The 26,054-nt window shown below is 37.7% G+C and overlaps 6 protein-coding genes and 1 pseudogene across 8 annotated transcripts; 2 read left to right on the top strand and 5 right to left on the bottom strand.

Moving 5' to 3' along the window:
* Positions 1–332: 332 nt before the first annotated feature.
* LOC18016744 (ABC transporter E family member 2) lies at positions 333–3,333 on the bottom strand. Of its 2 annotated transcripts, XM_006400099.2 has the most exons (8): positions 3,228–3,333; positions 2,897–2,940; positions 2,735–2,807; positions 2,529–2,646; positions 1,658–2,431; positions 1,294–1,566; positions 861–1,148; positions 333–772 (listed from the first exon to the last, which is right to left on the bottom strand). In XM_006400099.2, exons 2-8 carry the CDS (start codon positions 2,937–2,939, stop codon positions 608–610), a joined length of 1,734 nt encoding a protein of 577 aa, XP_006400162.1. In that variant the 5' UTR covers position 2,940; positions 3,228–3,333; the 3' UTR covers positions 333–607. The 2 variants fall into 2 exon arrangements, with proteins under 2 accessions (XP_006400162.1, XP_006400163.1); XM_006400100.2 differs by having other exon boundaries at positions 2,897–3,326.
* Positions 3,334–6,826: 3,493 nt separating this feature from the next.
* Positions 6,827–8,778, top strand: LOC18016743. Of its 2 annotated transcripts, none has more exons than XR_002899620.1 (3): positions 6,827–7,285; positions 7,808–7,960; positions 8,413–8,778. XR_002899620.1 is itself a non-coding variant. In XM_006400098.2 (3 exons), exons 1-3 carry the CDS (start codon positions 7,044–7,046, stop codon positions 8,472–8,474), a joined length of 414 nt encoding a protein of 137 aa, XP_006400161.1. In that variant the 5' UTR covers positions 6,827–7,043; the 3' UTR covers positions 8,475–8,778. The 2 variants fall into 2 exon arrangements, 1 of the variants encoding a protein (XP_006400161.1); XM_006400098.2 differs by having other exon boundaries at positions 6,827–7,242.
* Positions 8,779–9,552: 774 nt separating this feature from the next.
* LOC18016742 lies at positions 9,553–11,630 on the bottom strand (annotated as a pseudogene).
* Positions 11,631–13,265: 1,635 nt separating this feature from the next.
* On the bottom strand, positions 13,266–17,551 carry LOC18016741 (splicing factor U2AF-associated protein 2). Its single transcript, XM_006400096.2, has 15 exons — positions 17,408–17,551; positions 16,873–16,980; positions 16,631–16,765; positions 16,480–16,542; positions 16,271–16,392; positions 15,737–15,961; positions 15,272–15,364; positions 15,150–15,188; positions 14,975–15,061; positions 14,766–14,868; positions 14,568–14,648; positions 13,988–14,064; positions 13,815–13,895; positions 13,613–13,704; positions 13,266–13,514 (listed from the first exon to the last, which is right to left on the bottom strand). Exons 1-15 carry the CDS (start codon positions 17,433–17,435, stop codon positions 13,391–13,393), a joined length of 1,458 nt encoding a protein of 485 aa, XP_006400159.1. The 5' UTR covers positions 17,436–17,551; the 3' UTR covers positions 13,266–13,390.
* Positions 17,552–17,776: 225 nt separating this feature from the next.
* On the top strand, positions 17,777–18,498 carry LOC18016740. Its single transcript, XM_006400095.2, has one exon. It carries the CDS (start codon positions 17,851–17,853, stop codon positions 18,406–18,408), a length of 558 nt encoding a protein of 185 aa, XP_006400158.1. The 5' UTR covers positions 17,777–17,850; the 3' UTR covers positions 18,409–18,498.
* A 141-nt stretch (positions 18,499–18,639) lies between these two features.
* On the bottom strand, positions 18,640–21,836 carry LOC18016739 (stearoyl-[acyl-carrier-protein] 9-desaturase 5, chloroplastic). Its single transcript, XM_006400094.2, has 4 exons — positions 21,537–21,836; positions 19,913–20,417; positions 19,345–19,785; positions 18,640–19,057 (listed from the first exon to the last, which is right to left on the bottom strand). Exons 1-4 carry the CDS (start codon positions 21,665–21,667, stop codon positions 18,935–18,937), a joined length of 1,200 nt encoding a protein of 399 aa, XP_006400157.1. The 5' UTR covers positions 21,668–21,836; the 3' UTR covers positions 18,640–18,934.
* Positions 21,837–22,172: 336 nt separating this feature from the next.
* On the bottom strand, positions 22,173–25,099 carry LOC18016738 (stearoyl-[acyl-carrier-protein] 9-desaturase 3, chloroplastic). Its single transcript, XM_006400093.2, has 3 exons — positions 24,887–25,099; positions 23,085–23,592; positions 22,173–22,989 (listed from the first exon to the last, which is right to left on the bottom strand). Exons 1-3 carry the CDS (start codon positions 25,018–25,020, stop codon positions 22,420–22,422), a joined length of 1,212 nt encoding a protein of 403 aa, XP_006400156.1. The 5' UTR covers positions 25,021–25,099; the 3' UTR covers positions 22,173–22,419.
* Positions 25,100–26,054: the final 955 nt, after the last annotated feature.

Raw genomic sequence — 26,054 nt, 5'->3', positions numbered from 1 at the left:
AATATGATTGGAGCTTAAAACTGATTAGTTATGTCAATTGGTCTAGTCAAGGGTTGGTTTAGTCTAATGGTTAGATCGAGATCTCATGGTTTACAGACCTTATCTCGCTGTAATTACACAAGCATAACTCGTGTCATTTGTTTTTGGGAGGTCTCAGAAACATCACTGTGAAACAGAGTTGACATTGCAGCAAAGAAAATTTGATGGGGTATGATTGCAAGCAGAATGTAAAATTTTTGTGAATTGAGTCAATAAGCCTCAAGCTACGGGGTTACAGGTCAGTAAGACTAACGCAATCAATGAATGTTCGTTCAATCGAGTTGGCAGAAAACTGAACTGGAAAGCTTAGCCATATGTAATAAGGAATGACATATCGTTCTACCGTATTTTATGATGCGTAACAGAAGACACTTAGAAAGAAAGAGTCAGAAAAGACACCCTAAATTGACAAAGACACCATAAACGTAGGTAAAGCAACACAAGACACTTAGAAAGAGTCCGAAAAGGTAAAGCAACACAAGACACTTAGAAAGAGTCAGAAAAAGACGCCATAAATTAACAAAGAGACAGACCCAAGGAGTGTTGTCTGTCTGGGGATAAACCTCCTCTAATGCTGTCTAGCGTTCAACACATCCTGTGCACTGACCCTCCAGTTCGGGACATAGTAATTGCCTTTACGCTTTTGATCCCAATCCTCGAACGATCCTAATTTGTTGGCCCTTGGTACGAACTGGAAGCTGAGCGGATCCCGTCGGAATGTGACATTCTGATGCTGCAAAGAGGAGGCAAAACATATGTTTATTTTTGATTGTTTCGTTGAGGAGGATTCGTAAAAGCATAATAAATAAAGTGAGACTTACCGACAAGAACTTGTTCATCCCTTCGACAAATGGGTATGGAGAAGAAACAGCAAACTCGGTTGTTGAGGAATTAGGAGTAACAGACTCGGTTGTTGATGGCTTGGTCTGCCTTTCTTCAACCAAAATGACTTGGTCTGCCAAATAAGTTGCCATCATAAAATCATGCTCCACAATAACCGCAGCTCTCAACGTGCGTGAAACGTGCCGCCTTATGGCCATTGCAGCGATGATTCGCTCATCCGAGTCCAGGTGTTCACTTGGCTCATCGAACAGGTGCACATCCGCGGGCTGTAAAAGGGAATAATTGATGGTTGTGATTTTTCTTTCCTTTCCATACGAGATAAAATAACAAAATGAGATATATGAGTCCACAAAATACACAGCATCCATCCATTTTTTTTTTTTCATGCGGTAAAACAAAACAATGACTAACCGTAGCCAGGCAGCAAGCTATGGCAAGCTTCTGCATCTCTCCAGGCGAGAGTGAGCCCACTTGGCGATCCAACAGCGGCATAATCTGAAGCGCTTCTAGCACATCCTCTTTAAACTGAGGATGCATACCATCGATAGGAAACGGGCTTAGCACTTGTCTGACTATTCTTGTAGACTCCGTGTTAAGGTTTTGCGGTTTGTATGACTTCATAAACATAGACCTCCACAGTTTTCCACCTTGTGACTCTACAGCTAGAGGCCGAAACGTACCGGCCTACAGAGAGAGTAGTCCAGAGAGATCGAATTATTATTATTATATATATATAAACGATGAAAGAAGGCATATTGGTATATGAGCGTCTTACCAGCAGTCGGATGAAGGTGGTCTTCTTTGTACCGTTGGCTCCAAGAACTAGATATATCTGAGCGTCTTTCAATTCCGCTCCTGCCACTTGCAGCTTAAAGCTCTCACGAGTTAAAGTCAAGTCGGGATAACAGGGTGGCTCGAAACTGCCGCCATCTGCGGACATCTTACCAGGCTTAAAGATGAGAGATTTACCACGCCTTAGAGGCTGGTTTTCTCGGGTGTCAAACCCATCCAAGTAAATTTCGATTCCTGCACTGACATTGTAGGCCAGACGAGTAAAGACGCCGTATTTTCCTGGTTCCCCATACAAACAGTGAATCTCATCCGAGATATAGTCAATGAAACTAAGGTCGTTATCCACAACAATCACGTAGGTGTCGGGGTTTATGAGAGAACGTATAACTTGTGCAGCCTTGAATCTCTGAGTCACATCGAGGAAATTTGATGGCTCGTCGAATATGTATATATCCGCTTTCTGCAAGGCAGTGGCAGCGATAGAAACCCTTTGCAGCATTCCATCAGATAAACTGTCGAGCCTCTGATCCCTGTTCAACTCTCTGTACTTGGTCAAGCCTAGAGCATCACATACCTCCTTCATCATACCTCTCTGGTCAACAAGCATCTTCCCGACATCAAGATCAGAGACTCTTAGGTCATCGAAATGTTGTGCCTTAAAAGCCACCTTTGGTTTTTTTTCAATAAAGTGGGTAAAGTAGTTTTTAAGATCTCGATCATCACAGTGAGACAAAATATCTGGCCACTCCGGAGGAGCCTGCCCCAAGAGGAAGAAGAATACTCAAACATGAAGCAAACAAGATTCCATGGATAAAGAGAAACTTGAGAGCGAGAGAGAGAGAGAGGAACTTTACATTGAAGCGGCCAAGATTCGGTTTGAGTAGCCCAGCCAAAACTTTAAGAGCAGTTGTTTTGCCGGTGCGGTGAATTCCAACCAATGCTAGGAGCTCTCCAGGTCTTGGAGCTGGAAGCCTGCACGTGAGATAGATATTCCAAAAAATGAGATTTAGATATTCCAAGGGAGACAAAGGTGAAGAAATATCAACGATGATGAACTAACCTACGCAATTTAAAACAATTTAGCCCATAGCAGTAAGCTGTATCATCATCCAAGCCATCGTAAGAAGGTTCCCCTAGAGAAACAATAAAAAAATCGTTAGTGAGTGTGTGTGCACTAAAAGGCATTAGCCTGGGAACGAAAGGAGAACAGGGCATTAATTACCTTTTTCACAGCCTTCGTGTTGTTGACTCAAGCTATGTGCCATCCTTGCAAAGAAACAACATCACCGACAAAAACCAAAAACACAATTCTTAATAAATAAATCAAAAGACAGGAAAATTCATAACAAGTTTGAATTGAACAATCTATGAAACCCTAATTAAACCCTAGCCTGCACATAAAAGTCCCTAATCAACAAATTCAAGACCGATCAACCACAGTTACTATACGAGTGAATTCCTAGACTCTAAAGAACCCGTACACTTGATATTTGAACAATTGATCCACGAACCATTGACCTAGACTCTAAAGAACCCGTACTGTTATTATTTACCTTTGCTTCAAACACTGAAACAACAGATTTTCTGATTTCGAGAGCAAGCGATTTAGGGTTTGCTTTTGCTCCCTCTCTTTTCCTTTTTTTTTTTTTTTTGGGGGGTTCTCTCTCAAGACTGAAGGTAAAATGATAACGATCCACTCGGGAGATCATTTATTATAGACATGTCAAATGGGTTTGACCCGCAGGCTCGGCCCAATTACAATCCAGGAAGGCTTGGGCTCAAAACAAATTGTCCAAAAAAGTGGGTCTTGCAGTCCACACCCTTGCAGAAGTCGGGTTTCATGGGTCCGGTCAGCGCTGGTTCGCCGGTTTGCAGTCCGAAACCGCAGAAAAAACACATTGAGTGAAAATAATAGTTTTTAAAATACTTTAGAAATATCCATTATTAAAAACAATCAGATTCACTGAAATCTTATATAATAAAATCGTTACTAAAAAGCATTCTAGCCTGGGGAACGAAAGGAGAACAATGCCATTTGATTACCCATTTTACAGCCATTGTGTTGTTAACTCACGATATGTGCCATCCTTGCGCTGCAAGGAAACAACATCACAGTCAAAAACCATCAAAAGCACAATTCTTAATTTAAAAAAATAAAAAGACTGGAAAAGTCATAAACTTACTATACGAGAAATTCACAGTCCCTACACTTGAAATTTGAAAAACTGATCCACGAACCTTTGACCTAGACCCAAAAGAACTCGTACTCTTATTATTTAAATTTGCTTCAAACACTGAAACAGATTTTTTGATTTCGAGAGCAAGCGATTTAGGGTTTGCTTTTGCGACGGAAGGAAGAATGAAAACGATCCACTAATCATTTATTATTTTTATTATCGGGCCAATACCATGAAAAAGGAAATAAATTAGAAAAACAAAATAAAACCGGCCTTACTTCAGCGGCAAGCAAAGAATGGTTTTCGGTTTATTGAGATTTCAATTTCTTTTTGACATTCTATTTCGGTTCGGTTTAGTTGGCTGCACAATCTCGGTCCACTTCTTCTTGACTGAATTTTCCCACCGGATCTCATCTGACCGTCGGAGAATATCCAGGGGCGGAGAATCAATCAGTGAATCGACATTTGTTCACTCTTAAAGCCGTTTCGATTATCTAATTTCCGTTTACGATAAAAGAATTCAACAACATATTATATTAAAGAAAAAACTAAAGTAATATTTTTAGATCATAAAGTAGAGATTTTTTTTTTTTTCGTACTACTCATGTTAAGTTAATGCATGAATTGTAAGTCACTAAAACTGACTTCCTCCTCACCATTTATATGTTCATAGAAAAATGATATGAAGTACATACCAAAAAAATGTTGTCATAAAAAAGGCGTTCGCCACCACCCATGCAATAACATTGTGGTAAGTTTGACTGATTCCAGATAGATGTTTGGCTGATACCAATCAGAGTCTTCAGCAGTCGTGGAAATGAAGCTCACTATATCAAATGAGCACATCAGGAGTTTGTTCAGTACTTGTTGAGGTAGGAAAGCCACAAACATAGATCATGCGAACATGTCTAGTAGCCTCACGACAAATGAAACAAATGCATGTTAGGACATATATGTAATAGTATCTTTTACATATACATGAGATATATAACTAACCACCTTTGGCATTTGTTGTATCTGAATTCCTGGCACAGGGAGTTCGTTTAATGGCTGCATGACAAAGAAAACAAAGTAAACCATGAGCGTAGCCTATTATTATGACTAGAATTTTGCTTGCGTCAGTTGTTTTTCTGATTCCAGAGGACAAACTAATTCTTAAGAGAATTTCAAAAAGCTCATGAATTATTTGGGCGAAATTAGTTTATTATTTTGAACATTCTTTATGATATTTCAGGATCTTCATTTTGATGAGGTTGTGTGGTAGACTAATACAAAACTCAGTATTAAATTGTAATTTGATGGGTGTATACAAACTTTGCATTTCAGATAAATTTATATTGTGAAATCATTATGAGATTTTAAGAAAAATACATTTAATCAGAAATTGCATAAAAATAAGGGGAATAAGTCATCAACGAGGTGGCACAATTATTATCTTTATATGATAAATCATTCAAAGAAATAAGTCTAATGCCAAAATTTTGGATTTATTTACAAACTAAAAAGCAACTCCAACAAAATTAAAAATCAAAAAGTGATGGTTTAATTTGATCCTCCGCTCATAAAAAGCCTTCGCTCAATTCCCATCCCTTACCTCCCAACTTGAAATGGGCTGGCCAGATTGAACCCCGATCTGAACCCGGTTCACAAGCCCGCGTTACTGAACTCGACGTTCAATTAACGTAAACTTCACTACTTTATATAACAAAGAGACGTTTTGTTTTATCGATGTAGGACAAATAGCCTATACTTAATAAAAGGTCTTCCTAATGGATTTTCGTGTCGAGAGTGGGGAAATCGGAAATAATGTAAATCTCATCTGAGTCGTCTCGTTCCCAGGAATTACAAATTGGAGCAGTGCTTTAAATTGGATCAAAGTTGAGTCTTCGCTTGGCTTGACACCGGAAACAAATCTGCAAAAACAAGCTGTTTGTTTAAGAATTTTGTCAATTGGGTGTTGCCCATTACAAGCATCCTCTTGTGCATCATTCATATTCAGCTTCTGATTTTGATTCTCGTGCTTTGCTTATCAGATTCCGACCACTTCCGATTTCTGATTTGAGGCTTTAGTATTGAGTAACCTGATTAACTTGAGGCTTTTGAGATTTTTTTAACTTTTCTTGCTTGTTTGTGAATCTCTGTACGTTCACGTTTTGCATACAATTTTTTAGCGACGAAATCTTTTTCACTTGGTCGAAGAACTCGTCTTCGTTCTCCGGCGCCGGCCAGAAGTCTTGTGGTTGCCATGAATCTTCGACCGCTTTGAGATAAGGTAATAGTTTGTTCTCTGCCCAACCCTCCATTGATTTGAAGATCTCAAGCTTCTCTTTTGGTTATTTACTTCTTTGATTGGTCGGAACTGTTTATATGTTTCCTTCTTATTCCTATTCAAACAAAAAAAATCAAATTAGTTACCAACAGAAATGGGTCCTTTGTACGTGATAAAAAGATTTCCGATATCTTTCTAAAATACACAACTACAAAAGGGTAAATAGTACAATCAAAGGAAAAACTCTATTTATTAACAAGAAATTTGACACGAACCCCATTATATTCATCTATATAAGTTATTCATCTGAGCTAATGACATTTTTTCCTTCATTAATTTGACATATCAGGTAAACATTATGAAGTTTTCCAAAATTTCGACATTCGCAGTTGTTGTAATTTAGCCTTTTCTTCTCTTTTTTTTTAGCAACATTAAACAAAAAGACTAAACACTTTTTCAAATCCCCTTAAAATTTACATTATTTTCGCTAGAAAAACCAACGAAATCGTCTGCCGTTGAATTTTCTCGATCGTTTATGAAATCGCCTAGGCACGCCACGCACGCACGCACAACGAATTTGGCGATCCGATATTGGGATCTGAACCGTCCATGTGTCTCTTTGAGCTCACTATCTACTCAATCGGAATCTCCGATTCAATTAATTCCACGGTAGGTACCACTACACCGTTGCACTTGATTGCTACCACCGTCACTCCCTTCCGGAGAGATTCTCGATTCCTCGGCGAGAACACCGACACGATCTGGTGAATCGAAACCGATCCCGCATCAGATCTAATCGAGAGAAAAATTTTGAATTCTCTTTCCGAATTCTCTTTCCGAATGCACGGTGACATTGGAACGAAGGAGGGGTTTCCTCTGATTGGCTCGTTTTAGGGTTCCTGCGCAAGAAGAAGAAACGAAATATGGACGCGGAGCGATCGTCGTTGTGCAACTTTGTTGTGAACTTCCTGATGGAGGAGAACTACCTCTTGACGGCGTTTGAGCTTCTTCACGAGCTCCTCGACGATGGCCGCGATGCCCAAGCTATTCGTCTTAAGGAGTTCTTCTCTGATCCTTCCCGTTTCCCTCCCGATCAGATTTCTCGGTATAATTCGATTCGAGGTTCGCCAATTCTTCGCCTCGCGTTTGTAATGTGTACTCGCTGGTGAATATCCGCCTCACATTGCTAATTTTGTTCTGTTTGTTACTTAAAATGTCACATCGTCATTGTCAGTATGGTTGAGCTGCGTCACGTTTTAGGGATCTTTTTGAGGATCTGTTGTATAATGTGAAGAAATCAGCTCCCTTGTTTTGCTCTTACTTGATACAGAAAGCAGTTAAAAGTGTAAAGGTTGGGTCATGAACATGCTTACCAAGTTGTGCAAAGCATAGGAATGCTTACAATTTGTGAAAAGCATAGGAGTTAATAAACGGGTGGAGTCAAGTTTCTGTTTTGCATGCAGTTTAATGTTCTTGTACATAGTCGAAGCTGTATAACAATTAGAATTAAAGGATTTTTGAAGAGTGATTGTTCAGCTTGTTGAGTGATGTTATGACCAAGAACATCCAATGTCGTATCCTGTGTTGGATTATGAGTATTTGCATTTATGTAGTTTTGTTTTGATTTAGCTTCAGGCTTTCTTGAACAACATGGTTGGTAGCTAGTAATTGTTACCCTGCAATGCAGTTGCGGACCCACAAAGTTTGTTGGAGGAGAAAGAAGCGTTATCGGAGAAGCTAGCTATCAGTGAATATGAATTTCGTCTAGCACAGGAGGATATTACAAGGTTGAAAACTGAAGGACAGAAGAAATCTGATTGTTCGGTTGACAATTTAAAAGGTAGTTTTATACCGAAACATTTATTCTACTCTCTCTCTTCTCATAGTAATTCTTCTATTTAGATAAACGTGTGTACATAAACAATCAGTTCATGTTTCATGCCATAAAGCCTGTAACTAGGTTTGTAGAAATGGATCGACCAGTTTGGGAGTCTACCTAAGTAAAATGCTCCAGCTTTAGATGTCTTAGTTATAAGTGCAGACACTTGAATTTATCTAGAATTTTTGTGCAATAAGTATAGTTGCTGTTCTAGCTTTCAGTTCTCATTCGTTTTCAATCTCATTTTCTCTTTAATTTTTCTTTATGGAGCTGTTTTCTGCAGAAGTATACTTAGTGCAAGCATCATTTATAAGGCATATTAGTTAATTTTTTTTTTTTTGTTATTTCATCGCTCGCCAGTATGGTAGCAACAAATTCACCAAACTATGTCCTGTACTTCTATTATTTCGCAGATGAGTTTGGAGACAACAGGCCAGAAATTCAACGGAAAAAGAAAGATTTTTTCCTTCACTGATATAGGACCTTTGAAGAACAATGAATGTCGAGACTTAAACTGTGCAGTTAAAGAATATCTTCTTCTAGCAGGTTACAGACTTACCGCAATGACATTTTACGAGGAGGTATCGTAATCTTATGTCAACATGTTTACACCTTTTTGTGCTTACTGAGATCTCCCTTGTCTAAACTTATTGTATCTTGTTCTTATCTTTGTTTCGGCCCGATTGACGCAAACACCATTTTGGAACCTTGATTAGCCTTTTATGTTTTTGCCTGTGGCTCACTGCCACTCCCCACCTTGAATTTTTTATTTAAATGAGGAAATAACTTTATAAGTAACCGGAGCTTTTTAGTAGCTTATTCAGTTTTTAATCAACAGTTTTAAACTACCCTTTTATAACATCTACAATCAAATGTTTACCAAACTTTTCTGCTAAAAATGACGTCATATACAGGTTAATTCATGTTTTATAAATCATCCTAAAAAATAAAAATGACTTCGTATAAAGACCATCTCCGAAGTCATAGCCTTCAGAAAACCAAGAGCTTCAGTGCTTGTTCCAGATTTTGAGAAGTAATTCATGAAAGGGGAGGGAATCCGTGATCTTTCATTAATGGTAGAAGACTCAAAAGCTTCTTCAAAGCCACCATCTCTTGCAATCTTTTTCGTCAACAGATTCCTCACCAAGAGCTTGTATGTGCTATGACGAGGTTTCAGCTGGTTTTGCTTTACCTGCGCGCTCAAAAGCTTGTATGCATCTCTTGCCTGATTTTTGTTGCAGTAAGCAAGAGCCAACTTCTAAAATGCATAACCAGCATAGGAGACTCCCACTTTTCCAACCATTTTATCGAAACTCACTAGAGCTTCCTCGAATTCCCCAGAATCACAATAGATGGAGTTTCCATGGCAGAGCCAAGAAGCAGAAGATGATGAGCAATTGAAAAATGAAAGAACAGAGTACATTGAAATTATTTTTCCAGTGCACCAGGTTGATGAAGACATTTGCAACTGGTAAATGGTGAGAAATGTAAACAAAAGGGAACATCAGGAAAATTTTCTGGCAATATTTTTTATTTGAATGTAATGCCGAGAAACAAAAGACTAGCAGGAATGTAACTAAAACTGGAGCTAAGCAGAACCAGCCAAAGGTTTTTCTACCGCAGACTCATTAGGTTTCATGGAATTGAAGAGTTCTAGAACATCTGAATGATTACGGATATAGCTTGGGCACGTAGAGAGTAAATCCTGTGCTTCACTGTGCCTTGCAGACTTCATCATAGTTTCGAATACTCTCAGAACCAGTTTGGTAGATGGAAAATTCTTCGAGGTCATAGCCTTCAGAAAACCAAGAGCTTCGGTGCTTGTTCCAGTTTTTGAGAAGTAATTCATGAAAGGGTCAAGGTAAGGAGGGAATCCGTGATCTTTCATTAAAGGTAAAAGACTCAAAGCTTCTTCAAAGCCACCATCTCTTGCAATCTTTTTCGTCAACAGATTCCTCACCAAGAGCTTGTATGTGCTATGACGAGGTTTCAGCTGATTTTGCTTTACTTGCGCACTCAAAAGCTTGCATGCATCTCTTGCCTGATTCTTGTTGCAGTAAGCAAGAGCCAACTTCTCAAATGCATAATCAGCATATGAGCCTCCTGCTTTTCCAACCATTTTATCGAAACTCCCTAAAGCTTCCTCTATTTTCCCGGAATCACAATACCCTTCAACAAGAGAAGCCATTGCCTTATCATCTAGGTTATTTCCGGATGCTTCCACAAAGTCTACAAGTTCATCGGCTTCGTCTTTCTTTCCCTTACGACTAAGCACTGATGCGATCATGCTCTGCAGATCACTACTTGGAAGATATCCTCCTTTCTCCATTGCTTTCAACACTTCATTACTCTGGGCAACTCTATCCACGCTAATTGAAGACTTCAAGACAGATTTCAGCATAGCCTCCGTCAACACCTTACCATTTATGGTATAAGCTTCCACAGCTCTTGAAAACAAATCCATATCTAGATTCTTGGCAGTGACGATTTTCTTGAGCAACAAACAGAAGCAGTGTGGGGTGGGTTTGTTACTACTGCTATACGCCATTGCAGTCTCAAACAAATCAACAGCTTCCTTGATCAATTTACTCTGGCAGAACCTCGTAGAAACTCTAACATAAGTCTCTATTTCCACTTCGTAACCAGCACTCTTCATTTCAATGACAATGTTCTGAAATCTATCTAGAAAGTTCTCTATTCCCAAAACCCTGGCAATAGCATTATAGGTTTTCTCATCGTGCTTAAAGAGACCAGACTCATCAATCCAACGGAAGAACAACAAAGCTTTCCTGGGTTCAACACCAAGACTTTCCACAATCAACTTCACTAAATCACTTTGAAACTCCTCAACATTTAGATCTCTTAGCCGTTTCTCCACATCATCGCCCCATTCTTCCTCCTTCACAATCTTACACACCCTATCGCAAACACTCTCAGACGAATTATCCAAACAATCGAAAGGGAAAAGCTTTTTCAGCCTCACCAAATCACTCGCAGGTCCATCTTTCTGAAATTTCTCACCAACTTTATCTCGAACATTAGACTATAAACCATGTCCTTTCTTCTTCATAGCATCAACCGACCCCCAAAACGCAGCATCATGTTGTAGTTTTACGAGGTAAGTACCCCAGGAAAAGCCTCTGTAATCCACTGGAAAAACCTCCTCGCAACATCGGGGTTTGATTCCAGCTTTCTCAAAATCTTCAAAGCTGAGTCTTGGTTAATCACGATATTACTCAATTCCAACTCTTTCCTGAGCTCGTCTTCCCCACTCAATCTGCTAAAGATATCAAATGCCCTCAGCAGTAGGTTTCTCTTCGATCACAGGCTCGGACGAGAAGCTTCGACCCACTGATTTCAACATTTCTGCAGAGCTCCTCATTCGAGTTTTTAAGCAACGAAGCTCTTCGCTCTGTTGCAGAGCTCCGATCCCAGAAGGTAGGTGAAGGAAACAAGAGAAAGATCGGGTCGCAATGGAGGTAACCTGAAACTGAGAACAAGGAGAACGATAAGCAAGATGCGACCGACGGTAGCTTCGAAGAAGCATCAATCGCCATTGTTGATATCTCATCTGTGATTTAGTCTGGGTTAGCCAAAAAAAACCCAAAAGGGATTAGTATAGAGGATCTGATTTGAATCAAAAGCTTGATCCTTTCGAAAGAAATGAGAAGGAGGAACAGCGATTGCGAAGTTCGGGAAAATGTCAGGGTTTTAGGGAGAATTTCGATGTTTGAGCCTTTGAGGTAATGAAACACAGCTAACTGAGAGAGAAGGTCACATTGCGATGAAGATGAGGAAATAAACAAAGTAACAAAAACTTGGTTAATTCGATTTTAGCCCCTAGTTTCCTTGTTGTTACCAGTTTTGTCGTATAGTTTTTTTAATTGAATCAATATTTACCATGCTGGCAACGATATGGAACTAACTTGCTAGGATAACATCATTGCCTAATTTATTGGCATTTATTTTTCTTGAGTTTGTCTAAAACTCCTTCAGGAATTTCTTATTTTGTTCGTGTTCTATTTCATAGGAGTAGATTTTTTTTTCTTTGTTGTTAAATGATGGGTCCAGGTGCTCTTTTTAAAATTTCGCTTCAATGAACTTTATGATTCTATTATAACCAAAATGAGATGGAAATTATGTATGTAATGTAAGTAAGCATCAAGCGTATGGATTAATTAACTGGAAGCTAAATACATCAACATTAATTAACGGGAAGCTAGTATTTATTTATTAGGTTAACGGTAAACTCTCTCCTTTCTCTTTCCAAAAACCCATTGCAGAAACCCTCTCCTCTCTCTCTCCAAAAACCCATTGCAGAAATCGCTATGGTTGAGGTAAAGAAAATTCTCACCATTAGGGTTTTTTTTGTCTTCTGAAATAATTTGGTTTTCTCTGAAAAATTCTCACCATTAGTTTTTTTGTTTGTTTCACAGCCAGTTTTTGTGACCTTTGTAAAGGCAGTCGAGATGATGGATGCCAAAGGTGACGATTGCGTCTGTCATCGGATTACAGGTGCGGAGCTTTTGGAAAGTCTAATTGGTATTTTTGGCTCGAAGATAAATATTGCTCCCACCAATTGTTGTTCTGACTCCAAAGGACAAACTAATTCGTAAAATAATTTCAGCAAACACATGAATTATTTGTGCAAAATTTGTTCATTATTTTGAATATTCTTCATGATATTTTAGGGTCTTCATTTCCCTTTGCCATAGCTCCAACACAAAAACCAACTTTGCATAATAAATTTAAATTATTTTTATAATAGTTTCATAATTTATATGAAAATTTAATAGTTCATTTAGTAAATATTGATTTAACCTATTACATGATAAGGATGAATTAATTTTTTTTAATGAACATATCTTATTATATAAAACAAACTGTTTTAAAGTTAATAACTCTTAAGATCATGTATCAAATAAACGATTAGATTTTAACATATGTTATATTAATTTATAATTATATTTGAACTAATTTTATTTATAATTATATTTGAACTAATATAAAAGTTTAAATTAAGAAACAAAACAATCTATGAATAAAACTATATATTTTAGTTTACCATAAGAGAATTAAACAATATCTTACAATCTTAAGAAAATACTAAAATATTTCATTTTAATTCAGCGGTAAAGTATTTCATTTTATTTTTATGAGAGATTTTAATGACTAAGGTGATTATTGTTACACTTTTAATTCCATTTAAGTGACAAGTTAAATAGCATAGAATAGTCACGACAAAAAAAAAACGACAAAAAAAAAATAGCAAAGAAGAATAGTCATCCTTTAATTTCAAAATTCTTTAAATTCTTAAGTAATACAGTATATTTCAAATTTTCAACTCTAGATTGCGTATTTTACGGGTATTTTACAATAGTCGTCTCTTTTCTATTCAGCTTCGAGTTCAGCCGCAAACTGATCTAACCGTTCGGATTCCAAATCAAAATCTCGAACAGCGGCGTGGTTCACTAATCCATCGTCAAGGCTCGCATGTACCTGTCTCTTTGCATACCTGCATTCACCCATAAGCAACAACGACAATCGCGTAAGCAACATATCAGACTCGAGACCCGACTTTAATGGCGGTTTTAAGCAGAAATGACTCTGTACCATCGATCATGCATTGCATCTACACATTTCTGTGCATCTTTCCGATCCTTGAATCTTATAAGAACCACACCCTGTGGATGTTGCTCACAGACCTGCAAAAAGTATAAAAAATTGATTGATACCTCGGGAGTAATCCCAACTTTCAACAAAGACATCATTAGAAACCACAAGCTTTAAGGAAAAATATAACACAGCATATTACCTTCACTGAATCAAACGGTCCATGCTTCGCACTCTCTTCTTTCACGTCTTCCTCCACCTCGGCACACAGATTCTCATCAGCCTGCAAACAGAGTAAAAACGCTCAAGCTATACATTCATATCAAGTACCCAAAAAAATCTCTCAAGCTATTAACATTGTGGACAAGAACCTACCCTCATCTCAGCTGGACTGAACATGAAGCGCAGAACAACCGTTGCAGGTATTGCGACCTTAGCATCATCTCTACCACCTATGCCAATAAAAGAGACCAAGCGCCATCGAAATTAATATGAATCCACTAGGATAAATCCAACTTCGAGAACTAAAATGGCCACTTCTTTGTGCTAAAATCAACTAGGAATGATCAGAAATAAGACCAGACAAACAAATAGAAAATATCAACACAACTAAATGCTCCCTTTTGGTCTCATGCTTTCGCAATGGCCACCCAGAGCTAAAAACAGAACAGTAAAAATGTCTTAATAACCACTTTATAGACATCACAAGTCGTCAGAAAGAAGAAGAAAATAACGACATCTGTCATTATTGACTTTTTGTGCAGGCTTTTTGCTAAGTACTGGTTATGTTTAGACTTTAAAGAGTTCAGTAAATTGTCTAGTGAAGCATAGAGAATATCTATACATTTCTCTCTAGCAAGAAAAATGAAATTCTAGTATCTCCTCACATCTTCATTCATTTTATGTCTTTCTAGAAATAAAGATATGTTTCTAGAACATAGAAGTGAAAACTTACCCCATCCAAGCAACTTTTGCTCGACCCTTTTAAGCTTCTTTTTCTTCTTGTTGTCGGTTTGCTTAGCTATAAATCTCTCCCCTAAGTGAAAATAGTGAAATCCAGTAAGAACCATAACCAAAATGTGGTAGAAAACAAAGCCACGGATGAAGAAACTGACAAGTAAGATGTTATACAACTAATGGCAATAGTATGCACCTTTCTGCTCGAATTTAGCTCGAGAAACTGACATGAGGAGCTTGTCAGCGGGACGTAAAGGAGCCCCGTCTAAGATTTGAATTGCCAGATCCACTGAGGGCTCCTAATGAAAACAAAGACAGATACACATGAAGAGAGAACAGAGACAAAGTTTAAGAATCAAAACCTTATAAAGCCCATGATGAAAGAACTTCAAGTATTATCATTACCTTCATATACGTGATAAGAGCATCGCCCTTTAAGTTTCCTGTCGCCTTATCACTGTAAAGCTTTATGCGAGGCTTGCCAGTCTCATCCTGCGATGTTTATCAGATCTACATTGTTAGAGGAAACTTACACAAGACTCCAAAATAACATAGAAACGATCACAAAACAGTGAGTTACCTCCTTAATTATGCCACATTTAGAAAAAACTTCAACTACCTGTCATTGATGTCCCCACTATCAGTCCATTATAAAGCTTTAGTATAACCATAATAATAGAAAAATCAATGGCCACAACTTACTTCCTCGAGGGTGACATCCGTGGGCAACCCAGTAACATAAATATGTGGGTTTACTTTTAACTCAAACCACGAATCTGGAGGCTTGTTTGCTTCCTGAAAACAAATTTGAAACTTCAAAATGCTTGCAGATATTTTCCATGAGGGAATACGTAGTAAGCAACCATTAATAGTAAATACGAAAACAAAAAAAAAGTATTCTGGTACTCATATAAGTGCGATGTCTAAGAACCAGAAACAATTTGATTTTTCTTTCCCTCTACGATGTACCCTATACAATTCAGCAGCTGAAGAAAAAATCAATACTCTCCAATCAAGAAATCCAGCACTCATAGCTCACGGTCAATAAGAGTGTGAACAAACATGATTTGGCGAGAAATCGTGAAGTAGCATGCATGACATGAAGAACGAGAAAAGATGATTAACGAAACACAGACGAAGACAAAAGAAAGAAAAAAAAAACAAAACCTTCTTTTCAGTTTCTTGTTCTGCCAGCTTTCTCTTGCCGTTACTGTTTATTTCGGCGATCTCATCAGACCTATCTTCTTCATTCTTACCAGTCACATCATCCTTAGCGGCATCTTCCTTGTCAACAGAAGTATCAAGAATGTTTATCGTTGGAAATACTTCATCTTCCGTAGCAAAGGTCATCTCTTCGAGTCCATACGGGTCAACGCTACCCGCCGGAGCGTCCTGCAAATAATAGCATAAGCACTTGGGATCTATTAATACTATCCTACTCTTTTAGAAAGTTCTCCACAGTAAAACCCCTAAACAGTTAAAAGAGCAATAAGAGAAAATAATACAGTAGGCGTCATAGATTTTCTGATAATCAATCTTGGTAAACGCAAATAAAATTTTGGGAGATAATCACTGTAATTGAGCAATTCTTCGGATAAGGTAAAGTCATGAGACTCATGACCCACAAAGCAAGATGACAAATGTAAACGATTCCACTCATTACTTAAAAACGATTGATTCAGTGGAAAGGAATAGCCTCACCTGAGGAGCCCATGTACCCAAGTTACCAGAGACAGAACCATTTTTCAATCTTTCAGCCTTCGCTTCTGCTTCTTGAATCTCTTTCTGCCATTTCTCAAATTCAAGCTCAGTTCTAGTAGAGGCTGCAGAAACAACATAACGTGGTAAGTGTCGCCCTCAGTTTGCAAATCATACCATTGGAGAATTCATTTTCTGTCTAAATAACTGACCAGAATCATCTTGCTTCTCTTGTTTGGTTCCAGCATTAGATTCATTTATCAACGCAGATGCACCTAGTCAGATAGCAGATAGTAAGTGCCACGAAACTATACAAGAAAAATGCGAGAATTCACTGCCTAGTAATGGTGAAAAGGATCCTACCTCCAGCTGTATTGTCAGCCTCAGCTTTAGAAATCCTTGACATTAACTCGGGGATGGCAGAGAGTGGTTGCCATTCGCTTCTTCCGTCAGCCCAAACTAGGGTAGTTTCTGATAGGTAACCATTCCTGAAATGATCTGCCCAGTCAAAGTAAACACTTAGTAACTGTCTTGAAACCATGTTATCGAAATTTGAAAAAGACATTTCATAACTAAATTTCAAACATAGCAAGACTTCCACTTACCACATAGCTCAGAGAAAGTATATGGGCCCAGGTTTTGCTGGTTTTCACCGAGAATGTACCAACCAACATCAGTAGCTGGAACTGTATGCCCATCAACAACACTTTCCCCTAGAATTGAGAAAATACAGATGATCACAAACAATGCATTAGTAAATCCCAAGACACCTTCAGATCAAATATAGAGTACATATAACACTTCCAACATTCCAGTGATTATTCAAACCGAGTTATTCACAGTGAAACACCAACACAAAGAAGAGAAACACATACTTTTTCATGTGACAACTCGTTTACCTCATAAGCTGGTTACTGGTTAATTTGTTAACGTGAACTTATGTTTGATCTCAGTTTCCAAATGTCATTAAACAAACTATCTTCATACATTATAAACCGGAAAATACATTTAATCTGAGCTAAACGAACACAAATTTTCATCTAGGATCAATCTCTGATTAATCTCCTCCCAACCCTAGGAACCTCTCGAAATAAAATAATAAGGCGAAAAATTGAATTAGAGAAAGAAGAGGGTTTTCACCTGTCGATAAATTATCGGAGTCGGACATTGTTATAACCTTCAAAAATCACGAAGAACACAGAGACGAAAAAAACCGACTAAAAGCGTGACGCATACGAGAGACAAGGAAGAATCAGCAGGAAGACGGTAGAAGACCCTGACCTTGTTTGGATACAGAGAAATCCCCTATCCTTGTCTCGGATAAACATGAACCCATAAACAGCCCATTGGGCCCACCTGATTAAAATCAATCCATTAAAAATTAAGAAGACAACAAAAAAAAAACTAGCCGTTCGAGATCCAACGGTCATATTTAGAAACTTGACCGTTTCGAGTCTCTCTTTTCGCTTCTACATAAACAAACTCCTTGTGCTTATCCAAAATCCACAAATCACACTCTCTTCTTCTTCTTCTTCTTCTCAAAATCCGAACTTTCCAAAAAAAAAAAATTACTCAAAATCATCATGGGTTTGATATCTTCTCCATCAGTAGAAGAATCTCATTACCATACCCACAAGATCTTCCTTTTCTCCAACTACATCCTTCTCGGTGCCGCCACGAGCTGCATCTTCCTCACACTCTCTCTCCGTCTAATCCCATCGATCTGTGGATTCCTCCTCATCCTCCTCCACGCCACCACGATCGCCGCCGCGGTCTCAGGCTGCACCGCCGCTTCCTGCGGGAGAAACCGGTGGTACGCTGCTCACATGGTAGCCACTGTGCTCACTGCAATATTCCAAGGATCTGTCTCTGTTCTCATATTCACCAACACATCGAAATTTCTCGGGAGCCTCAAATCGTATGTGCGTGAGGAAGATGCTGCTGTGATCTTGAAACTCGGTGGTGGGCTTTGTGTTGTGATCTTTTGTCTTGATTGGGTCGTTCTTGTGTTGGCTTTCTTCATGAAGTACTATGCTTATGTCGATGGTGGTGATAACCGTGGAGGTGTTGCGATGAAGAGGACTGGTAAAGTACAGAGTGAGGAGAATCCTAAGGATTGGCCATGGCCGTTTCAAGTTTGAAAATGAGTGTTTTTTTTTTGTTTTGTGGTGAGAGTTGTGATTTGTTCATTTTTTTTCTTTCTTGAGTGTTTGATGTATTTGTCAATAATTTACTACATATATCTAGTATGTTTCCTATGTGTTCTTGCTCTTTATTTTTGTGACAATCTCTAGAACACAAACATTCGAATTGGACGAGAAACAAACTCGAACTTGTGTTGAATACAGCAAACGAATCTGAGAAATCGATCATTTATGAGGAAAGTTGAGATTTCAAAACATCATGTCCTTTTTTCTATGTAAAACACAAAGGAAACAAATCTGAAAGTAGAAAGGGTTTACAAATTATTAGAATAGAGAGAGAGGAAAAACATTAGAGAACTGGGATACAATAATAACTACAACAAATAGAGAGAACCACAAATAAATAAAAAATAAAGTAAATTCTTCGGAGTAATTCATTTTAAGGTGATCAAGACACATACTTTATCTACACATGTTCCAATACCTCCTCAGTCATGGTGTTGGTAAAGAGATTGCATCTCCTTTAAGCCCTTATCTCTCGACCGAAAATCCAGCTGAAAGGTATGTTTCTTGCAGCTTCTTTGCCTCTCCTTTGAGCCCTCTCTTCAATTTTTCGGATCCTAGCAGGTAATCCACAGAGATAGTCCTGTTTCGTTGAAATTAAAGAAAGCCAAATGTCAGTTTCCGACTCCATTAGCCAACTTGTTGACTAAACAATCTCCAAGTGCACAAAAAGAAGTTATAATGCAATCTAGCAAGGATAGATTTTGAAGATAGGAAATAATTCTCTTTATGCATCCCTCTTTGATGTCTCGAGAAGAAGACAGAGTTGCAAAAAGAAAAACTCAATAGAACTTGGAGGTTTCATTTCGAGTCAAATACTGCAAAACCAAAAGAGAGAAAAAGAAGAATGGTTTCATGGTTCGAAATTACCTGTGCCATGTGTCCCTGACCAGAAAGGCCTGCCAAGTTCTCCACATTCCATCGCTTCACAAGAAATTCCAGTATATCAGCATAGTCCCTGGCAGTGTAGACACCAAGCCTCTGTGCCACGGACGAGAAGTGTTCAAACAGATTATCATCACGACCATCGCACATCAGATGGGCAGGCATCGAGATCTTTTTCTTCATCATGTCAGCAAATCCCACGATGGTGGTGTCAGGATCAATCTCAAAGAGCTTTTCTACAATCTTGGTGTAAGCAGTTTCATGGCGCTTCTCATCAGCAGCAATGGTGCCGCAAATCTGCGCGAGTTTCGAGTCCCCAAGCTCCTTTGCCAGCCTGGCAGTGTTTCCATGGGAGATGAAGGTAGCTCTTTCTTGAAAAGACGTGTAGATGAAACCCAGGTAAGGATTGTTTTCAGTTTTTGGATCCTAACAAAACAAAGAACAATCAGTACGTATGGTAACACAGCATACAACAAAAAAGTACACATAATGGCTTAGCTAAGATAACTCTGTTCAACTTTTTATCTTCTGAACTTGTATTATAGGAGCTTACCATTCCAGAACCAATCAGGTATTGAATTGTCTTTTCAATCTGCTTCATGTCTACTCTTCCAGACAAGTAAAGATACTTGTTAAGAAGATCTCCATGCCTATTCTCTTCTGCAGTCCACGCCCTCGTCCATACCGCCCAAGGGGTAGGACTTGCTCCTGTCTCATCCCTAACACCGTCCAAGGTATTAATCATGGTCTGATAAGTGGGAAGTGCTTCCTCTGTGATCATATCACCAACAAGCACTACGAAGTAGTCATCAGAAAGCTCCTTGCACCTTTCTCTTAACTCCTTCACTTGCTCAAAGAATCCTTCTGACTCAGCTTCAGGCAGGAAATCAGTTGGCTGCCACGACTTCTCAACAGGTTTAAGGTAAGGCAACAAGTTCTCATCAGCCCATCCTTCTAATGACTTGAAGATCTCCAGCTTTTGTGGTGGCATTGAATATTTCACTTGAACATGCACCTCTCGAGGAGGGATATACGGTTTCCTTCCATTCGTAGCCTCTCTGCAAATCCATCAAACAAGATTCCAAAATGCTCAAAAGGAATTGGTGATATTCAGCATTATTCATCGCATAATCGACTAAGGAAAGCTAGGCAATGATCTTGAATAAGAAACAAGTTACAGTATTTATGGCACCTCCAAAAATGAGATCCCAACACGAGAAGAATCTGTTCTTGAAAGAACAAAAACAAGAAAATGGAAAAAGACACACTAATGCGTGATTCAATGTTCACCATATATGATAAGAACGATGGGGGAAATTGCAGTACAAGACAAGCGTGCTCTAAATCACAATTCTTCTGACCAAAACAGTAGCTACAAAATAACAAGCAACACGAGAAATATTTCAGACCTAACTTGACCAACTACAGGATATAATTGTTTCTTTAACAAACAAAAAAAACTTGACCATCTACAGTGCATATATACACAAACACATAGGTGTATGACAGTATGAATATGTATAAACATAGAGAAAACCACATCTACCAAAGCAAAGACAATATTAAAAGTCTTTACCTTTTTTGGTGTGGAATGTGATATTATTTAAAAGCCTTACTTACACTAGCAATAAATTAAGAAGGGATTGATGAACATTGTAGCCTGATTGGCCAACAACCAAATTAAATGATATTTTATAGGTTACTAAAAAAACGGAAGAATCCATGCATGCATATGGAAAGTATCTTACTTTTGAAGGATTAAGTTGTAAGATAGATTAGGAAAAAGAGAGAAAGAAAGATCAGTTTGATTTTGTGGAGGAAAGAAGAAAAGACACAGACTTCCATATCTCTAATCAAATGCAGCAGAAAAGAAATTCTAATGAAAATTTTACGGAAAGGATAAATGTATGAATGATTTTAAGAATTGAAGTGTGTTTATCTGTTCATAGATACGTGGGAGCAGAACACACAAGCATTTATATATGTATGAAAATCCATTTTTACATTAGCAATCGCAAAAACGAACTAAAATATATAAATTTGAAAGAAACAGAGCGTGGATATAGAATCCGATATAGATCATGATTTTCGCTGCCCAAACTTAAACCCCAGAAGAAGACAAATCAAATCAACAAAAAAAAATTCTGGGAAAAACAGAAATGAAGCGAGAAACTCACATAGAGGAGGGACGGATAGCGGAAGCCATGAAAACTCTGGAAGATCTGGAGCCACGATAACGAGAATGATAAGAAAGTTGATGAACGGACGAGGAAGAGAAAAAAGCGATCCGATCCATAGCCGTAGCCATTGTTTTCCCTTGTTCCTTCTTAACAAATCAAAAGAAAAACAATGTAGAAAAGATTGAGGAAGAAAACGAAAACTGAGATTAGGAGTTTTCGATGATAACAGAGTGAATTGTACGTGATTTTAATTTAAGGAGGGAAGAAGAAAGCAAAAGGACGGGAAAGTTGAAGAAACAAACGAGCAAATTCAGAAACTCTGCAACGTGATGTGATATTTTAGCAGGTGACATTTATTGCAAAAACTCTTTTTTCTTTGTTTAACTCTCCTAAATGTCCCTGTAAGGTTGCTTTATTACATCAATGCCATTAATTTTTGTCGTTATTATGTAAGAATAACTTTTAATAGGCCCAACTTATTATATGATCCAGTAGGCGATTTGGAGCCCGACATCTTAATTATTAGTAAAATACAAAATTCACAACTAAAATAAAACATGAATAAAAAAAATTTACTCAGACTGCAAAACAGAATAAACGAGGTACATAATATACAGTCACTTTACTAACGTAAAATAAAATTGATAGAGTTTATTACAAAATTCACAACTAAAGTTAAACATGAATAATTTTTTTTTTACTCAGACGGCAAAACAGAATAAACGACGTACATAATAATATACAGTCACTTTACTACTTAAAATAAAATTTTGATAGATAGTTCTGTTACTCGCACGCATTATACCAAATTACCAAGTCACAAACATGATTTATTTATATATTTGTTTGGGTTATTTTTTCTGTTTATTATAAGATCTGACTATAGCTCCACATCTCTACCAAAAACCCAGCTAAACGAAACAGAGGATTTTGACCGAAGTTTGACCCTAACGTTGGCCCTTTCCTCTAACCTCTTGATCCTCTGCGGCAAGGTGCACAGATAATCCTGTGCTCTCCTTCCTTCCCCTGACAACCCCAAACCCAAACTCTCCACCTTCCACCGCCGCAGCAGAAACTCGAGAATCCCAGCGTAATCCGCCGCTGTATAAACTCCGATTCGCTGCGCCACGGCGGCGTAGTGATCGAAAAGATCGTTATCTCTCCCGTCGTGCATAAGATGAGCCGGCATCGTGATTCGCTTCTTCATCATGCTCGCTAGCGCCTGAACCGATCCGTCGGGATCGATCTCGAATAGCTTCTCCACGATCTTCGTGTAAGCCGTCTCGTGCCGTTTCTCGTCGGCGGCGATCGTGCCGCAGATCTTCGCGAGGTTTACATCGCCGTAGGTCGTGGCTAGCCTCGCCGTGTTCCCGTGAGAGATGAAAGTCGCTCGCTCTTGGAACGATGTGTATATGAATCCATTGTATGGATTGTTCTCAAATTTCGAATCCTACATATTAATTTTGAAAAAAAACAATATAAAAAAAAAATAAAGTAAAACCAAACATATAATTAAAAAAAAAAAAAAAATCGAATGTTACTTACCATACCAGAACCAATGAGATATTGTATAGTCCTCTCAACATGTCGCATATCAACACGACCACTTAAGTAGAGATATTTGTTAAGCAAATCACCGTGACGGTTTTCCTCCGCCGTCCACGCTCGGATCCAAACCGCCCAAGGCGATAAACTCCCACCGGTTTCGTCCTTAACGCCGTCAAGTGTGTTTAACGTCGTTTGATACGTTGGAAGTGCTTCTTCCGTTATCATATCTCCGACAAGAACCACAAAGTAATCGTCGGGGATCTCCTTTGTTCGATCTCTGATCTCTTTCACTTTTTCGAAGAACTCGTCGTCGTTCTCCGGCGCCGGTAAGAAGTCTTGTGGTTGCCATGATTCTTCGACCGGTTTGAGATAAGGTAATAGTTTGTTCTCTGCCCAACCTTCCATTGATTTGAAGATCTCAAGCTTCTCTTGTGGTATTGTGTGTGTGATTTGGTTATTTACTTCTTTGATTGGTCGAAACTGTTTATATGTTTCCTTCTTATTCCTATTCAAAATCAAAAACCAAACAAAAAAAAATCAAATTAATTACCAACAGAAATGGGTCCTTCGTACGTGATAAAAAGATTTACGATATCTTTTTGAAGTACACAACTATAAAAGGGTAAATAGTACAATCAAAGGAAAAACTCTATAAATATATAAAAGTAATCATTTATCAACAAGCAATTTGACACGAACTCCATTACATTCATCTATATAAGTTATTAATGCTAATTGTTAACCTAATAGGTGTAGTGTGCATTTCAAACAATCTCAAATTCCTGTCCCTCGTTCTAATATCTTATTAAAATCATTTGTATATAATCCCATTTAATTGTGGCCTGAAAATTTATCATATATAAAAAAGGACTTCCTTGATTATATGATCGGTCCATTCGTGTTTGCTTTATGTGGAGCGTGGAGACGTTGGGTCACTGTTTCCAGATTGGAGATTGGGATTTCTAATGACTTTATGAAGGTTATACTGCGACAAAATCGATTTTATTGAAATTCAATATGCCAGCTATAAAATAATTTTGCATGGTGGGTAAAATGGTGAAAACAACATCTAATACTATTAAAGTAGAAATGGTAGTTAACCGATTTTCCATTTAAATGTTATCTGTCATAATGATCTAAAAAATATTTCTTAAATTTTATCATAAAATGATTCACTAAAAATTGTGTATAAGAAAATCAATCAAACTTTGTCTCCATATATAGTCTTAAGGTCACCTAATGTCATGATTCGTGTGAAACCAAACACCAAGCAATGCATATGTACACACACACATAAAGTATAGTGATTCTGCAATATAAAAAGAAGTTTTCAGGTGGACCAAAAGAAAATAAAAAATTGACATCATGATACGAATAATGGGATTAGCCGACATACATGGAATCCAATGTATTTTAAACATTATTCTAGTCCCATTTAAAATTAACGATAATGACTTTAACTAAACGTTAAGTGTTTGTGCTCATGTATATAATAAACATTAAGACCTCCGATCATGAGTTACAAAGATATGTAATAAAACGTCAAACTCAACTGAGAGAAGATAACTGCAGAATAGTTTTTTTTTGTTATGTTGTGTTTTGAAATTGAAGAAATGATATAGATCCGCATAATTACATGATAGAAAACAAGAAATCGATAATGATATTCAGGTTACCCCTTTAAGAGTTATATTCTTGTGTTCATGTATATACAACAAAACAAAAAAGGGGGAAAAATGGAATTTAAGATCTAAAATAAGTATTAAAAAAACACAAAAAAAAAGGCGAAGAAATTGTACCTAGCAGGGTTCGTGGCGACACAAGAAACTCGAAGAGGACGAGAAGTAGAGGATCCCAAGCCATGGTGAGGAGAAGTTATCGCGGCCGGCTTCTGCTTCATCGCCGGCGAGGTCAAAAGCAAAGCTATCGACATCTTCACTTTCTCTCTCTATCTCTCTCTCTCTCCGCAACAGATGTCTTTGATATTTTTTTCTCTCTTGTGCTTGTGCGTTACAAGTAGGAATATCTCTCTCTTTATATATATACAAGAAGAGTTGACTTGAGTTGGAGTGTTCTGTATTCTCATTGATTATATAAATCAAATCTTTGATTAATTATAGTACTACTCCGTAAGCAACCATGGCCAACTGTTTAACTTTAACCTATCTTTTTTTTAATCTATCTCTTGTTTAATTCGTTTGTTATAAAATTATTTGACGGATTTATTAATTAAACCCCATGTTTTGATGTATATCTCCCGTAAGAAAAGCCATTTTTCTGTGAACAAACAAAGACATTTAAACAACATGAATTAACTACAAACCTCCGTAATATTTGAAGAACACCTCCGTGATTTTTTTCATTTTTACGAGCTAGAGATAGTCGATATAAATCATTATCTCGTTTATAGCCGAAACCGAAAACTTAACAATTTTATTCACAATAAATGTAATGTTATTGCGAAATAACGCAATAAGATATAAGATATAGTATAATTTTCCTTAATTCTCTGATCAACTCGCAATAAGATAATACTATTGCCATACAAAGTAAGCGAGTAAAGTGCGTAACCGACGGTCTATATAGGATGTTGCTCGAAAGACAAGCTGTCGTAAGGCAAAGTTAGGTTTTTGTACCATTGGTTGATTGAATATTAGGAAAGTACATGATCAAACATCAAACATGCTAACTCACCAAATACCATAACTTAACGTCGTTATTGGCCGGTTTAATATTATATTACCGGTCATTTTAAGAACCTACCAAGTAATACTATCGAGATTTCTTCTCTTGCACTTTAAAATCGAGCCATGAAGAAAAGTTATTTAAATTTATTTTCAGATACGATATCATGTTATAGGACGTTATGTGATAATACAAATGTTCATTGCGATTATCAACATGATCATAACAATTTTGGTATTCTTTTTAGGTGTAACTGGTGACTTTTTGAAGAAAGTTTGTTGT

The sequence above is a fragment of the Eutrema salsugineum genome, unplaced genomic scaffold, assembly GCF_000478725.1.
Source record: "Eutrema salsugineum unplaced genomic scaffold, Eutsalg1_0 scaffold_2, whole genome shotgun sequence".
NCBI lineage: Eukaryota > Viridiplantae > Streptophyta > Magnoliopsida > Brassicales > Brassicaceae > Eutrema > Eutrema salsugineum.
This window is presented reverse-complemented; position numbering and strand designations above follow the sequence as displayed.